Below are 18411 nucleotides of genomic sequence, written 5' to 3'. Positions count from 1 at the left end.
TACTGCCATTCTTTTCTATTCTCTCTCTTTTCCTTACTTTGTTTCATTCTGTGTATATAGAAGTGTTTTGCTTAGTTATATGTTAGATATAGTTTCATTTATTAAATCCCTTATATTCACAACGGATTGTCTCTGTTTGCTGCTCACAATTCGAAGTCAATGAATGTGTGAACCCTTGCTACATTTTGCTAAATTACTGCTAGCACTGCACAAAGAAGGACAGTTTATTATTCCGTGGCCAGGAAAATAATAGTTCCTTGAATTAATGAATGATTATATTGTCTGCTCTGTGGACGGACAGATCAAATAATTGTAATATTGATTCTGCTACAGTTAATTCGAAGATATAATCTAAATATTTATTATTGATCATAACCAGTTATAGTTTATATTTCCCTTTTTAGAGCTATAAAAACCCTACACCACACTAGTGGTCCTAGTGGTAATGAAACAGGAAGTAGACACTCTCCTGAGGAAAGAGGCCATATAATGTGTTCCTCGTCTCTCAAGAGAGTCCGGCTTCTACAGCTGATACATCATTGTTCCGAACAAGGATGGGGGGTTGTCTCCGATTGTAGATCTGCGTCTGCTGAACCGCGTTATGAAACACTTTCGGTTCAAGATGCTCACTATCAAAAAGATCATGTCTCAGTTCAGGTCCAAGGACTGGTTTGTCACGATAGATTTCAAGAACACACACTTCCACGTATCCATCCTTCCTCAACACAGGAAGTTCCTGAGGTTTTCTTTCGGAGGTGAAGCGTACCAATATTGGGTCCTTCCTTTCGCCCTATCACTCTCACCCCGCACTTTCACCAAGTGTACTGTCTTGGCTCCTCTCAGACTCTAGGGCATCCGCATACTGAATTACATTGACGACTGGCTGATATTAGCACAGTTTCAGCAGCAGGTGATTCAGCATCGAGATGTCACCCTCACCCATATGAAAGTGCTGGGGTTGAGGCTGAATGCCAAGAAGAGTGTGCTTTCTCCAACTCAGAGAACCACTTATCTTGGCGTGGTGTGGGATTCACACCCACATCTGTCTCCTGCTTGTATCAAATCGATTCAAACAGCCGTAAAGATAGTGACAGAAGGTCAGTCACTCAATGTCAAACAGTTTCAGAGACTGTTAGGTTTGATGGCAGCTGTGTCCAACATGATACATTTTGGCCTGCTGTACATGATACCTTTGCAGTGGTGGCTCAGGACCAAGGGGTCACGGGGCGATTCTTACACACCTTAAACATGTGGAGAAAACCTTAGTTCTTGTCTCAAGGCCTGGTGTTGGGGGCTTCTTGTCGTCGTGTAACGTTAACGATGGACGCTTCCCTCATGGGCTTGGGAGCGGTCATAAGTTGCCACGCTGCCCTGGATCTGTGGGAAGACCACCATCTCACGTGGCACATAAATTGCCTGGAGATGCCGGCCATCTTTCGTGTATTGAAACATTTTCTTCTAGAACTGAGGGGTCATCATGTGCTTGTTTGCACAGACACACATTGGTGGTCTCCTACATCAACCGCCAAGGGGGGGTCTGCGCTCGCACCCACTATACAAGTTGGCTCAGGGAAAACTTTTCTCACTCAGAGCAGTTTACATCCCTGGGCAGATGTCCTGTCAAGACAGGGGCTGAGGCCCGGAGATCGGAGGCTCCATCCCAAGGTGGTGGAGCTCCTCTGGAGGTAGTTCGGTCAGGCAGAAGTGAATCTATTTGCGTTAAAGGAAATTACTCACTGTCCGCTCTTGTTCTCCCTCACACATCCAGCTTCACTTGGGCTGGATGCCATGGTACAGACGTGGCAGAGGCTTTGACTGTACGCCTTTCCCCCGATCGCTCTGCTCCTGGGAGTTCTGGAGAGAGTGTGCCGGGACGGAGTCCATCTACTGTTACTAGCCCTATTCTGGTCGGGCTGAGTATGGTTCTCGGACCTGATTTCCCTTCTCGACGGCTCTCCATGGGAGATTCCCATCAGGAGGGACCTCCTCTCACAGGCAGAGGGCACATTATTTCACCCCCGCCCGGAGCTGTGGAAGTTATGTGTGTGGCCCCTGAGGGGGCACAACTAGTAGCTTTTGGTTGTTGAGACCATTCTCCAATCCAGAGCTCCCTCCACGAGGAAACTGTACACGTTGAAGTGGAAACTTTTCACTTCCTGGTGTAGAGACCGCCAGCTCGACCCAGCTAACTGCCCAGTCGGTACAGTACTGGAGTTCCTGCAGGCCCGTTTCTCTACAGAGTTAACGCCCCTCTCGGTGGCCTGTCAGTGGGAAGACACCCCCTGGTTACACGTTTCCTCCGCGAGGCCTCTCGTACAATCTCGCGTCCCCACGTGGGACCTGGCAGTGGTGCTAGAAGCTCTCTGTAAGCCTCCATTCGAGCCAATCGAAGAGATTTCTGATCGCCACCTCATGATAAAGACTACCTTTCTTCTGGCAATATCTTCTCTTAAGAGAGTTGGGGATTTGCAAGCCCTATCTGTGGCCCCTTCCTATCTTGACTTTGCGCCCGGTCTGACCAAAGCGTTTCTGTACCCTTGAGTGGGGTTTGCCCCTAAAGTCCCCTCATCTGCACCGTAGCCCATCGGCTTCCACACTAGACAGAGATTTGGAAGTCTGGCGGCGTGGGCATTCTCGTTCCCGTAGCGTTTTCCGACGGAGCTTGAGTTCCTGAAGAGGAACGTCTCAGGTTACGTATGTAACCATGGTTCCTTGAGGGAACGAGACCCTGCGTCTCACTTCCGGCATCCCTGCCAGCGCTTGCCTCATTCCTGAAGCTGACGCTGGCTCCGCCGCATGTGCTTTAATAGCTTCCCGGTCATGACGGCACCCGCCCGTGACGTCCCGCTCAGTTATTGGACTGATTTCACATGTGATTCAGAGCGTGGTCACAGAAGGCGTTCCCGTAGCATTTTCCGATGCAGCGTCTCGTTCCCTCGAGGAACCATGGTTACATACGTAATCTGAGACAGTTTCTTCCTTTGTTTCCAGTATTTACTTCAGCTGACTTCAGTTGTTGTTTGTTTGTGGGTCTTTCTGTCTTTAGTTTTGTCTTTAGCAAGTGAAATGCATGTTCAAATAGGTTGAGATCAGGAGATTGACTTGGCCATTGCAGAATATTCATTTTTTACCATCAATAACTCCTGGGTTGCTTTTGCTGTATGTTTTGGGTCATCGCCCATTTGTACTATGAAGTGCTGCCCAATCAACTTTGCTCCATTTGACTGAATCTGGGCAGATAGTACATCCCTGTAACTTCAGAATTCTTCCGGCTGCTTCTGTCCTCTGTCACGTCATCAATAAACATCAGTAACCCAGTCCCATGCATGCCCATGCTATCACACTGCTCCACCATGTTGCACAGATTATGTTTTATGCTTTGGATCATGAGATGTTCCAAGCCTTCTCCATACTTTTTTTCTTCCTGTCATTCTGGTACAGGTTGATCTTAATTTCAGCCATCCAAAGAATGCCGTCTCCCGCCCCAGAGTGCCACAGTCACAGACCACACAAGAAGTGGTCTGGCTTTTTTAGATATTTCTTGGCAAATTTTAATCTGGCCTTGTATGCACCTTGTGGTGAACCATTTGTATTTGCTCTCGTGAAGGCTTCTCTTGATCGTAGACTTTCACGGTGACATGCCTACCTCCTGGAGAGTATTCTTCACTTGGCTGGATGTTGTGAAAGGGTTTTTCTTTACAATGGAGAGAATCCTCCGATCATCCACCGCTGCAGTCCTCCGTGGATGTCCAAGCTTTTTATGTTGCTGAGCTCACCAGTCTGTTCTATTTATTTATTTTTTCTCAGAATGTGCCAAACTGTTGATTTGGCCACTCCCAATCTTCCTGCTTTCTCTCTGATGGATTTGTTTTGATTTTGAAGCCTAACAACTGTCTGTTTCACTTGCATGGAAAGCTCCTTTGACTGCATGATGTCAAGTCAGAGCAACAGCTTCCAAATGCAAATGGCACACTTAGAATCAACTCCAGAACTATTACCTGATTATTTGATGTAGAAATAATGAAGGAATAGCCCACATCTGTCCAAGAAATTTTGAGTCAACTGTCCAATTATATATGGTCCCATGAAAAAGAGGAAGGTACATATTAAAGAGCTGTAATTCCTTAACCTTTCCTCCAATTGTGATGATACCATCAAATTAAAGCTCAGAGTAGTGTTGTTTTTGGCGGCCTGTTTTAATTTAAGTTTTAGTCTAGTTTTTGTGTGAAGCTGTCATTTTAGTTTTTATTAGTTTTAGTCACGTTCATACTCTTTTTAGTCTAGTCAAGTTTTAGTCAACTAAAAGTCTTAGCATTTTAGTCTTATTTTAGTCAGAATTATCCATGACTATTTTCGTCTAGTTTAAAGGGAAGAACTGCAGAATATAATGTCATACAGATATTTTTTATATTATTTTAAAAAATGTGTCTATCAATGGTGGCAATCAGTAGGCTCATTTCTAATGCAGAGACCAATTTATATGAGAGATTTTAATGTAGGCTTTTATTCATATGTAAACATTGAGATAGCTAGTTATAATGGTAATTAAACAAAGTTTTGCTCACTCAGTGTATTTTTGATTTTACAGCTGGGTAATTTTGTTGCAGTAGCACGAGATAGCTTGATTTAAAACTTTGAATTTAATAAAAAAATGACAAGGAGGCTAAGCAGTTAATAATCAAATAAGAACAAATAAAGAAATGACTAATGATAGCACAAATTTTAAAAAATCACGATAGGCCTACAAATGAAATAAATTGCTTTTTAGTTTTTCGGGTAGGTCTAACACACAGTAGGGCTATTAAGACATTTTTTTTATTTTTTTACCAATTATCCAAATAATGTTTAATCCTAGAAAGCTATTATTATCAGAGGACACATGAGCATAACGGATAGCAGCTCAATGAATGAGAGGGCAGCGTTACCAGAGTTGCCCATTTACCACACCTTGTTACAAACAGAAACAATACTGTACTATATAGATGTTTCCTGTCAGCTTGATTTTTGAGTGGACTTTGCTGTTTCGATGAGCACGAACGGTATATGAGTGGAGCACTCACATAGACTGTGAGCAACTGAGCGGAGCACACACACACCGCATAGAGCGGGATAATACGCTAATACGAGTGTCACACCACGTGAAAGTAAATCCTGAGCGGTGAACTAATTTTCGGCAGCCGGAATTTCAGTGCATCTCTAATTATTGGCAACATTAGAAATGGATATTATATAATAGCTGCTTTTTTGAACATTTTAGCCATTTAAAAATATTAAAAAAGGATTTTTTTACACTGCACCCCTGCTCTTGACAGACGCGGCACCCCGGTTGGGAAACACTGGTCTAAATAATGCCGCAAATGGGGCTTGAGGAAGTGACGTCGCCTGCGTCTGCGCAGTGCGACCTGATGCAGCCCCTGAAGTGAGACACAGGAAACAGAAATACTGCAAAATAATAATAATAACGCGACTAAACGAGACAAAATAACGTTATAACATTTCGTTTTGGCTCGTTTTGGTCAACGAAAATAAAGAGACATTTTAGCATAGTTTTTATTTTGTAAACCACATTTAGTCTCGTTTTTATTCGTCAACAATATTGCATTATACATTTAATTATAGTCATCATCACATTGCCAGCATTTATGTTGCGTCTCGTCTCGTTTTCGTCACGTGATAAAGGTTCGTTGACGACGATATTTAGTCATAATTTTCATTGACGAAAGCAACACTAGCTCAGAGTGTGCACTTTAAGCCCATATTCATTATATAATTGCAAATTGAATATGTTTTGGTCAGCAGCTAAAAGAAAATAAAATGTGCCTGTTCAAATATATATGGACCTAACTGTATACAGACATTAAACAGGTAGACATTAGGCTTCCTCTTAAGCCTTTCAGTAGCTTAAATTAATGTAAACAAAGAGATTTTGGTGCCATAAAATAATCCGCAAACACATTAAATTAAATATTTAATTTTATGTGTTTTTTATCACTGTTTGTGTAATCTACATTGGCACAATCATCAGAGATGAACCAGTCAAAATCAGCTATTTGTGAGCGAATGCAAAGTTTCTTGTGTGCTTGCAATGCGCAACATTTCTGAGAGAATGCAAACACCCTGACATTTTTTTCCATCTCATATATTTTTTTTCCATCACCATGTCCCTTTAGGGGCACTTTAAGAGGTACCTCTTAAAGTCCGGACTCCGGTCCGGACTCCAGACCCAGAGGGAAGTAAATCCGGACACGCCTCTATTTCATATTTCAAGAGCACTAATTATATTTCTTGCTTTGATAAACACATCTTAAACTTGTAAATCATTTGTTTATTTTTTATGTCTTTTTGGAGATGGTCTGAAATGAAAGCAAAGGCGAGATATTTAAAGTTTTCCTGCGTCATGTTGTCATGACATCCAGTGAGTGTTTGACATAATCGGGCGACACTTCACCGCTGTGTAATATGAGTTAAAGATTTTTTTTTTATATTATTATTTTTGTTATCACTTAGATCAGGGGTGCCCAACCCTGTTCCTGGAGATCTATCTTCCTGCAGAGTTCAGTTCCAACCCTGAGATAACAGCGCATGCTATGACGTCACAAGCCAAAATCTCCGGTTTCGCTGTCTACACAATAACACTGCAATCGGAGTTTTGGAAAATCTTCACCCTGGCAGGAGTTTTCAAAAATGTTCGGTTTCAGTGACATGGTGCATGTGGACGAATGGCCAAACCGCATATAAAAAGCTGCAGTTTTGAAAATAGCCGCGTTCGTGTGGACAGGGCCTAAATGGTGTCATAAACCACACAAGTGCGTGAAGAATGGATGTCAGGATCCTAAAATCAACAAGAAGAAGGGGCTAACATCTTGAGCTCTAACCCCAGGAGCAGTGTTGGAACTGTGACATCTGCAGAAAGGATGGTTATACCTGCTTTCATATTGACATTAAATGGTCTTATTTCCTTGTTTGTGCTTCACCTTTCTGCTTTTTATGGGATTAAAAAAAAGTTAAAGATGAGAATCTCACCTGCGACCCTCCAGTTCACACACATACTTGAAGTAAGCAGTCCAGTCTATACTGCTCTTTCCCTCCTGTAGCCAGCTTTGCAGCACTTTTCGATTCACTTCCAAAAAGTCAGACAGGATGACACGATCAAATCTCTCACAACCACTCATGACCTGGTAGAGAGTGGGGCCAGATCCCACATCAACTAAAATGTCCCCTCTTATATCATCTGTAAAAGAGAGTGGATATTCAAGAGCGACTGCAGAATTGAACATTTTCATCTGTTTATTCTTGCACTTTTCTATAATAATAATGACAATAAATATAGCTGCAAGCAGCGATACGGGGCCAAGCCCCTGAAGGGGCTGTAGTGCAGTGCAGAGCAGGAAGAGCAAATACAGCAGAAATTGATGAACATGAAAATCAGTCGATTCAGAAGTATAGGTGGCAACGAATCACATATGAGCAGAAGTTCCGATGAGAATGAACACAGAATGTAAAAAACAACAACAACAACACTTGGGCATGTGTCACATTGAGTGGTGAACCCACGGCAAGAAGCATGCAGGAACCATGGTGTAACACATTGAGCTAGTCATTCATACTTGTTCACCAGATTACGGAGGAGAGGTTTCAGTGTGAGAATGATCACACAAAACCGTGACTTAGCATTTTAGACATTTACATTTAGTCATTTAGCAGACGCTTTTATCCAAAGCGACTTGATAATGGGGACAATAGAAGCAATCAAAGCCAACAAAAGAGCAATAAAATGCAAGTGCTATGACAAGTCTCGGTTAGCCCAATGCAGTACATGTAGCAAATGTTTATATATATATATATATATATATATATAAAGAGCAATAAAATGCAAGTGCTATGAGGTTAGCCGGTTAGCCCAATGCAGTACATGTAGCAAATGTTTATATATATATATATATATATATATATATATATATATATATATATATAAATACATCCTCCTGGGATATTGATCTGGTCACTTAAGTAGCAGAGGGAGTTGTTGATCAGTTTCGGCTGCTTTATAGTTAATGAAATTAACAACAGGTGCACTTGATGGGCAACAGTGAGATGACCCCCCCAAACAGGAATGGTTTTACAGGGGGAGGTCACTGACATTTTTTGTTTTGCATTTGTCTAGGGTCAGTGTCACTACTGGTAGCATGAGGCGATACCTGGACCCTACAGAGGTTGCACAGGCAGTCTAACTCCTCCAGGATGGCACATCATTACGTGCCATAGCCAGAAGGTTTGCTGTGTCTCCCAGCACAGTCTCAAGAGTATGGAGGAGATTCCAGGAGACAGGCAGTTACTCTAGGAGAGCTGAACAGGGCCATAGAAGGTCCTTAACCCATCAGCAGGACCGGTGTCTACTCCTTTGTGCAAGGAGGAACAGGGTGAGCACTGCCAGAGCCCTGCAAAATGACCTCCAGCAGGCCACTGGTGTGAATGTCTCTGACCAAACAATCAAAAACAGACTTTATGAGGGTGGCCTGAGGGCCCGACGTCCTCTGTGCTCCCTGCCCGGCACTGTGGAGCTCGATTGGCATTTGCCATTGAACACCAGAATTTACACAGCGTTTTAAATCATGGCGGGTGAGGGCGTTTTCATACGCGTTTGGCCAATCAATGTCTACTTACGTCACGATTAGTACCAGTTGTGCTGGTTAGACCCTGCTCCGGAGTAGGAGCTAATTTGGTTCTCGAAAAAGGCAGTCCGGTACTAAAATCGCACCCAGTTCCGGCAGTGAGAAAACGCCAAAAAGTGGGTAGTTCCACTTTGGAAAATCAGACCCTACACTTGTGCAGTGGGTCCTGGGTTCCTCCTGGTGCATGACAATGCCCAGCCTCATGTTGCGAGAGTATGGAGACAGTTCCTGGAGGATGAAAGAATTTATACCACTGAGTAGCCCCCACACTCGCCTGACCTAAATCCAATAGAACACCTCTGGGACATTATTTTTATCGGTCCATCCGACGCTGCCAGGTTACACCTCAGACTGTCCAGGAGCTCAGTAATGCCCTGGTCCAGATCTGGGAGGAAATAACCCAGGACACCATCTGTCGCCTCATGAGGAGCATGCCCCGACATTGCCAGGCATGCATACAAGGACATGGGGGCCATACAAACTACTGAGTACCATTTTGAGTTGCTGAAATTAAATTTCAGCAAAATGGACTAGACTGCTGCATAATTTTTTCACTTTGACTTTCGGGGTGTCTTTGAATTCAGCCCTCTATAAGTTGATCATTTTCATTTCTATCAAAAGATGTGGCATCCTTTCGGTCCTAACACATTACCCAGTCCATATCAGTATACAAACCCAATTCCAAAAAAGTTGGGACACTGTACAAATTGTGAGTAAAAAAGGAATGGAATAATTTACAAATCTCATAAACTTCACAATAGAATATAGATAACATATCAAATGTTGAAAGTGAGACATTTTGAAATGTCACGCCAAATATTGGCTCATTTTGGATTTCATGAGAGCTACACATTCCAAAAAAGTTGGGACAGGTAGCAATAAGAGGCCGGAAAAGTTAAATGTAGCTGGAGGACCAATTTGCAACTTATTAGGTAAATTGGCCCAATTTGTACAGCGTCCCAACTTTTTTGGAATCGGGTTTGTAGATATCCAGCATGATATTTTTCCCCAATGAGATCTGATGTCAAAGTGTTCCCTAAATTTTTTTGAGCAGTGTGTGTGTGTATATATAATACAAAGAAAAAGAGTACGGACAAACTCCTTCTGCTCTCCCGGATAAACAAGGATTTCTCACACTCTGCTGCTCTGTGTTTCACAGAAACCTGGCTGAATGACGCCATTCCGGACAGCGCGAGTCTGCCGGGTTTTCCGCTGTTTAGAGCGGATCGTGACGCAGAAACAATGGGGAAAACACGAGGTGGCGGGACATGCTTTTACATCAACGGAAGGTGGTGTACAGATGTTACAGTGTTAAAGAAGATGTGCTGTACTGACCTAGAAGCACTTTTCATTAACTGTAAGCCTTTCTACTCGCTGTGGGAGTTTTGTTCGTTCATTCTCATGAGTGTTTACATTCCTCCGCAAGCGCACGTGAGCTCAGCTTTACAGAAACTCGCTGATCAGATCACATACACAGAACAACAACAAAGTGTATTAAAGAGTTTTAATCATTCTCGGGGACTTTAATAACGCAAATCTCTCCGGTGAACTGCCAAAATACAGACATCACATGTCCCACCAGAGACAGTAATATATTGGATAACTGTTACACAGCAATAAAGGATGCATAGCACTTTTTTCCCATGGGCAGCTTTGGGGCTCTCTGATCACTGTTTAGTTCATCTTATACCAACCTACAGGCAGAAACCGAAATCAGCTAATCCTGTATTAAGGACTGTAAAAAGATGGACTAATGAAGAAAAGCAGGATTTACAAGCTTGTTTTGACCTCACTGATTGGAGCGTCTTTGAAGCTGCTGCCACCGATCTGGACGAGCCCACAGAGACTGTAACATCTTATATCAGTTTATGTGAATATACATGTATGTGCATTCCTACCTGGACTCATTTAACTTACAACAACAACAAACCATGGTTCACTGCAAAACTCGGACAGCTCCATCAGGCCAAAGAAAATGCTCACAGGAAGGGGGACAAAGTCTTGTATAAACAGGCCAAATACACACTGGAAAAGGAGAGCAGAGTGGCAAAGAGGAATTATTCTGAAAAACTAAGGACTCCGTTCACTTCCAGCTTCTCACTGTGGAGAATCAACAACTGGCAGACGATCTGAATAAGTTCTATTGCAGGTTTTAAAAAACACCCTACACCCGCCCTGAACACCTCTCCACACAACCATTAACACCTCCATCAAGCCCCCTCTCCCCCACACCAGCACTTCAAATCAGTGAAGACGATGTGTGCCAAGTCTTCCGGAAGCAGAAAAGGAAAAAAGCACCAGGCCCAGATTGTGTTACACCAGCCTGTCTGAAATCCTGTGCTGACCAGCTGGCCCCCATCTTCAAACAGATCTTCAACAGATCACTGGAGCTGTGCGAAGTCCCTTCATGCTTCAAACGCTCCACCATCATCTCCATACCAAAGAAATCCAACATTACAGGACTAAATCACTACAGGCCTGTGGCTCTAACATCTGTGGTCATGAAGTCTTTTGAAAAACTGGTGCTGGCCCACCTGAAGGACATTACTGGACCCTTGCTGGATCCTCTTCAGTTTGCCTACAGAGCAAACAGGTCTGTGGATGATGCAGTCAACATGGGACTGCATTATATTCTGCAACATCTAGACAGACCAGGGACTTATGTGAGGATCCTGTTTGTGGACTTCGGCTCGGCTTTTAACACTGTCATCCCAAACCTCCTCCTGCCCAAACTAACTCAGCTCTCCGTGCCCACCTCCGTCTGTCAGTGGATCACCAGCTTCCTGACAGACAGACAGCAGCTAGTGAGGCTGGGAAAATCCAAACAACACATCCAGCACTCGTACAATCTGCACTGGAGCTCCTCAGGGTTGCGTCCTCTCCCCACTGCTCTTCTCCTTTTACACCAACGACTGCACATCTAAAGACCCCTCTGTCAAGCTCCTGAAGTTTGCAGACGATTCCACACTTATCAGCCTCTTTCAGGACGGAGACGAGTCTGCTTACAGACAGGAGGTTAAAGAGCTGTCTTAACAACCTGGAGCTTAACATGCTCAAAACTCTGGAGATGATCGTGGACTTCAGGAGAAACCCCCCTGCACTCCCCCCACTCACCATCATGGACAGCGCTGTAACGACAGTGGAGTCATTCAAGTTCCTGGGCACCACTATCTCTCAGGACCTAAAGTGGGACACTCACATTGACTCCATTGTTAAAAAGGCCCAGCAGAGATTGTACTTCCTTCGCCAGCTGAGGAAGTTCAACCTGCCACAGGAGCTGCTGAAACAGTTCTATTCCACCATCATTGAATCCGTCCTCTGCACTTCAATAACTGTCTGGTTCAGCTCAGCTACCAAATCTGACCTCAGAAGACTACAGAGTATAGTCCGGACTGCTGAGCGAATCACTGGTACAACTCTCCCTTCTCTCCAAGAACTGTACTCATCCAGAGTGAGCAAAAGGGCTGGCAAAATCATTCTGGACCCCTCATATCCAGCACACTCCCTCTTTGAACTGTTCGGTTCTGTAGCGGTCGACACTACAGAGCAATGAGCACCAGAACGACCAGGCACAGGAACAGTTTCTTCACTCAGGCCATCCATCTCATGAACACTTGACAATAACTGTGGATCACACAACACTATTTATACGCTTACACACTTATTTATCTAACATACATACTTAGTCTACATTTCAATTTTGCACTAATATACCTGTACATACAAAACTATCTATTGTAATATACCTGTACATACAACTGTCAATTTGTATATTGTTCATTCTGTTGCACTGTGGAAGCTTCTGTCACGAAAACAAATTCCTCGTATGTGTAAACATACCTGGCAATAAAGCTAATTCTGATTCTGATTCTGATTACCAAACATGTGAAGTTTGGGGCAGATCGGAAATTGCTTGTTTAAGTCAGTTTAAAGTCATTTCCTGTTGCCAGCAGGTGGAGCTATGAAGATAACTGAATATTGGCATTTAGATGTGTTCAGGCCAGGACTCTTATAAAACGTGTGACGTTTGGTGCAGATTGGATATTGTGTGGCTGAATTACAACAACTTCCTGTTTCATTGCATTAATAGCATGCTCTAGCACTTAGTAAGTGCTGCTAGCATGTTTGAGCATGTTTCTAACATCTTTAGCACTCCTGTTGCCAGCAGGTGGCGCTATGATTATAACTGAAAATTGGCTTTGAGATGTGTTCAGGGGCCTCATTTATAACCGTTGCATACGCACAAAAACAGCCCTGAAAGAGGCGTACGCCCCTTCCTGCGGAAAAGTTGGGATTTGTAAAAACAAACTTGACGGGAAAATTTGTGCACCTGCACGCAAATTCTGACCCATGCGTACGAACTCTTTTTCCTTGAGTGAGAAAATTAATGAAGTGAAAACAATGATTTTAAGCTCTGTTTTCATGTCAATATATACATTTACATTAAATATTCCACTCTCATATGGAGATAAGGACTGAAATTACATAAAGTCATTACGCAGAACTTAAACCAAATTTATGTGAATTTAGACATATTTGTAGTAAATGCGCTTAATCACTTTTCCTTTTTTATTGACAGCAAGGAGTGAGGTGCACAATAATTCATCTTTAAACTGAAGTGCAGATCTCATGTAATGAATAAAATTTTTTTAGCAAGAACAATGATCAATGATGTGCACTTACTTCGATATTATGCTGGATTCAGTGGTCGAATGGTCCATTATCCAGTTTGAATAGGTCCAATGATAATATCTTACTGTACAACCGCAGCTGCACAGAGGTGTTGATGTTGTGTGAAGTCATCTCTACAACATTATGAAAAGTACCACTGTAGGCTACAACTAGAAGAAAACTGTAAGATTTATACGTTTCCTTTTTAAAATACTTTGTTAGTGACGCGCCGAGTCAGACAATTTTACACTGCAATAAATAGGCCTATCTGTTTCCACTCAAAATAGCTAAAAAATATTCACCTTATCAGCAAAACTGCATAAATTTAGTTTGATTTGAATTGTTTAAAACATTAATGTATGGCATAAATTGCATTTATAGTCCATATCTCATATTTCCTTAATGTCTTTTGTCTTTGATGGTGTTAAACATGGTGTTACGTGGATGGGAATATGCATGGAAATGTTTTGCAGATGAGGTTATGCATAGTAAAACAAGGCATTCTAAGCTCCATATATGGTGATTTCGGGGAGGAGACGGGGTGGAGATGCACGTACGCACAATCTTCCCCTGACTGGGATTTATATGGGATTTACTTCCCCTGACAAAATGGATTTTACGCAGGTTCTGGCCTGGCCAGTATGCACGGTTTTATAAATCGGAACACTTTTGTGCGTATGCATGAAAGCTAGCTTCTGCGTATGCACAAAATATTTTTTGTTTATATTATTTATATTTATAATATTTATATATATTTATAAAACTGTCTGTACGCCAGAACCTGCGCAAAATTCCCTTTGTAATACCCAGTCAGCGGAAGATTGTGCGTACATGAATCTCCACCCCGTCTCCTCCCCTAAATAGCCATATATGGAGCTTACAACTCCTAGTTTTAATATGCATAAGGTCATCTGCATGTCATTTCCATGCATATTTCCATCCACATGACACCATGTTTAGCAGTTAAGTGTAGCCTACAACACGTTAGGAAAATATGAGATACGGACTATAAATGCTTTTTGAGTAGGGCTGTCAACGTTAACGCGTTAACACATGCGATTAACTTTACAATCCTTAACGCGTTAAAGTAATTTAACGCAATTAACTCAAAATTACTGAAGCACAATTTATATTCTAAACCTTTAACCCAATTTTGTTACTCTGCTTGCGATTATATCATTTTGAGCTGCTAAACTCCGGGAAGTCCAATGATCCAGCAAGCGTCCAAAACAGCTCTAATATAAAGGAAACCAGGCTGATTACATCAGAGATTGCAGAGAGAACAGAGACTTGCGTTGCATTTTAAGTGAATTATTAATTCCAGTGTGTTTCGCTTTAGAACACGAACTCTGTCATATTCTGTGATTGTCTCTGAAGAGCGCGAGCCCTCACACGTTGCACTGGGTGAAGTAAAGACTGAACGGATTGTCAGCACATCCCACCACTGTATGGCCAGATGAGACACAAACTAAGTTTTCTCGACTGGATAACCTAGGGTGACCATACGTCCTCTTTTCCCCGGACATGTCTTCTTTTTGGACCTACAAAAATGCATCCGGCCGGGATTTCTTAATTGCCCAAAATGTCCGGGATTCAGCTGTTTTCTTAATCTCACTCCCGCTGAATCTCTGACCATTGCTGCCTGCTCCCGCAACATGTGTTTCGCTCATGTGATTTTCCTGTCCACTCCTTTAAACATTCTAATATTGTATATAATTTTGGCGCATCAAGGAGCCGCTCTCAGGATGTGGTGTATTTAAATATTTTTTAATATTTAAAAAACAGCGTTTGCGCTGTTTACTTTCAATTTAGCAATCACACGCACTCCATGTAAAAGGGGCACATCTTACAAAATTGGATATTTGGGTTGATTTTCCCAAGTGGGTTAAAGGTTTGAAATATTGCATAAATTGCATTTGACTGAAATGCTTCTATTGAAACATTTTGCTTTCTACCTATGATAAATTTTTCATAGACTTCTACATTAACTGTTATCCCTCCTGGAGGAATAATGACTTGCCCAACTCAATCCGAGCAGCTGAGTCTTTAATATTTTCAAGAAACAGCTGAAACATCTCTTTCACCTTCATTTGACCCTCTAACTCTAGCACTCTCTATTCTAATGCTACTTCAAATTTTTTCTCCTTTTTTTATTAAAAAACTTGACCCTCTAACATTTGCACTCTCTATTCTATTTCTATTCTAACTACTTGTTTTATTTATAAAGAAAGAAGAGACTCTAACACTAGCATTCTCTATTCTTTCTACTTATTTTCTTTTTATTTATTATAAATAATGACCTTCTGACACTTGCATTAACTATTCTTTTTCTGTTCTATTGACTTGTCTTATTTTTATTTAAAAATGATCCTCTAACACTAGCATTCCCTATTCTTTTTTTATTATTTCTACCCATTTTATTTTTATTTATTATAAAAACAAAATAAACAAACAAACAAAAACCTTCCCAGTCAACACGTGAGATCATGCGATGATCACAGTGACATCACACGATTAGTATATGAAATCATTGTGAGTTCAAATTGTTGACTGGGTTGCTACGTATACTGTTAGACAAAGCCCCGCCCATGAACCCCGGCCCCTACTGTCCTCTTTTTGAAAAACTAAAATATGGTCACCCTATAATAACCAGTCTCGCTAGTAAAGTTTTGATGGATGAAGACTGCAATCAAGGTAAAGACAACTGCAGTGGTGTACAGGAGTCCTACAGTACAGAAGCACACGTGAGTCCGTTATAATATTACGTGTATGAGTGCTCTTGACGCACTGTTCGCACATTGTATTTAAGCACAGGCACAGACATTTCCGTACATTCACGTTGTTTCAACACACATTCACAAAAATGTTTTGATTTGTCATGTTTATGTTACTGTGTTTAGTTATATGGAATGGATCCGTGTACTGTAGTAGATATATACAGTCAGCAGCTGGTTGGTTTAGGTTTTTTTGGCATCTCCATGTGTCCTGTTTGGTATCGCAACTTGGCTTCTCTAATATGTAAAAAAGCTCTTTGCTGTTGCACTGTACACATACTATAAAATTCTGATTTGTTTTTCTTTCATATGTGCTTATATGGGCTCCTTATATAATTTGGTTATGTGGTGTCCTTTTGGAGTTTCTAAGTGTCCTTTTTTGGAAGCTTGCAGAAAATATAGATTTTTGAGAATCACCCTTCGATCTTTTGGTTTACTTTGCTGGATATAGCAAATGATGACAATAAACATTTGAAACAAGATAAATGTTATATGCTTAATTTCAGGAAGTGTGCGATTAATCACAGAAAAAGGATGTGATTAATCAGATTAAAAATTGTAAGCCCTACTTTTGAGACATCACTATTCAAATTTATGCAATTTGCCTAAAAGGTGAACATATATTTTAGAATGTTTATTATGAGGTTCCATTTGTGTCAAAAATGAGTCGACTGCTTTGTGATTTGTACTATACATTTGCCTTTGTCTACAGTCATTGCCTACTTGTTCAGGTAAATCAGTATATGTTGGCGTTTATGTTGTCTGTTGACATCGTCTTAATCTGTCGTCCTGCCCACTTTTTCTCTGTCATTTAATTACTGTCGTCCTAATTGTCATTTTGTTCTGCCGTCTTGTTCTGTCGTTCTAACTGTGGTCCTGTTCTGTCATCCATACTGTCATCCTAACAGTCATCTTATTCTGTTGTCTGCACTGTCGTCTTGTTCTGTCATCATAACCTTCATCAGCGCGGTAAAGTTAGTTTCACATTTCATATTCGACTAGGTTGCTTTAGGAACCATCTGCAAATTTACCTCACTGTACAAAACGAAGTACAATAATTCATTCAAATTAATGTTCACAGGACTTTAGTAAATGCCTAGTGGGCAAACTGACTAAATATATTTTGCCAATGTCTCACTTTAGACAATACTTCCAACATCTCCCTTACAGTCTGTACAGTACACAAATATTTTCATGAAAAAATGTCAGGCTTTTTCATGTTCCAAAGGTTGTAGTATATACCTTGTTACAAAACTTATGAGTTTACCAATATCTCCCTTAATGTATGTACAGTGCACAAATATTTTATGAAAAAATTACAGTAATTTACCAATAGGTTTTTTTTTCATGTTTGGTTGCACCTGAGCATGATGCATTTATGAAACAAAGCATGTCTCCTAAGAATGACTTGTTCTCCACATGTAAAAAGTTTTGAAGAGTTTGGATAATGCATTTGAAAGATATAATACAATTACTGTTACCTTTTTTGCTGTTATTTAAAAAAAATCACCATGGCAACACCGTTCAAGATATCCTAAATTAATCTGCAATTTAGGTTCCTCAATGTTTTGGCATCATGTAGACAAAGTCTGGTGTGTACAGTCATGGCCAAAAGTTTTGGCAGTGACATAAAATTTTTTTCCCAAAGTTTGCTGCTTAAGCTGTTGTGGTGTTCATTCACATTGTTTCTAGATTATAATGTAGAGTAATCAGATGCATTTTAAATAATTGCTAAAAGCTTTATTGGCCAAAAAAAACTTTTCACAAAAAAAAAACATTAATTGACTAATCATATCAACAGTACATGTGAAAGTGTAAATGAATACTAGTCAGGTGAAATCACTATCATACTACTTAGATTGTAAGAGCAGACTGATTGCTATAAAAGGAGAGAAGAAGCTCTTACAATCATTGTGTTCTTGTTAGCAATGGTTACCTTCAAAGAAACATGTGCAGCCATCATCGATTTGCATCAAAATGGCCTCACATGCAAGGAAATTGCTACAAAGAATATTGCACCTGAAAGAACCATTTACCGGAGCATCAAGAACTTCAAGGAGAGAGGTTCAACTGCAGTGAAGAAGTCTTCAGGATGTCCCAGAGTGCCCAGCTAGTGCCAGGACCGTCTCCTCCTGAGGAGTCAGCTACAGAATCGTGTCACCACCAGTGCATGACTTGCTCAGGAATGGCAGCATGTTGGTGTGAGAGCATCTGCACGCACAGTGAGGCCAAGACTTTTGGACAACGGCCTGGTGTCAAGAAGGGCAGCAAAGAAACCACTTCTCTCCAAGAAA

At 41.3% G+C, this 18411-nt stretch overlaps 1 protein-coding gene across 1 annotated transcript in view; it reads right to left on the bottom strand.

Moving 5' to 3' along the window:
* The window catches only part of LOC107571312 (phenylethanolamine N-methyltransferase), a 39348-nt gene extending 30233 nt beyond the window's left edge, over positions 1 to 9115 (bottom strand). The window contains exons 1-2 of the mRNA XM_016257632.1: positions 9016 to 9115; positions 7024 to 7231 (exon numbers count right to left, since the gene is read on the bottom strand). Coding sequence (XP_016113118.1) covers positions 7024 to 7231; positions 9016 to 9115 — 308 coding nt within the window. The remainder of the gene's footprint in view (positions 1 to 7023; positions 7232 to 9015) is intronic.
* Between the last annotated feature and the right edge of the window lie 9296 nt (positions 9116 to 18411).

Source organism: Sinocyclocheilus grahami, unplaced genomic scaffold (assembly GCF_001515645.1).
Source record: "Sinocyclocheilus grahami isolate Dianchi unplaced genomic scaffold, SAMN03320097.WGS_v1.1 scaffold1579.1, whole genome shotgun sequence".
NCBI lineage: Eukaryota > Metazoa > Chordata > Actinopteri > Cypriniformes > Cyprinidae > Sinocyclocheilus > Sinocyclocheilus grahami.
The sequence above is the reverse complement of the archived record's forward strand: the minus strand, read 5'-3'. Positions and strand labels throughout refer to the sequence as shown.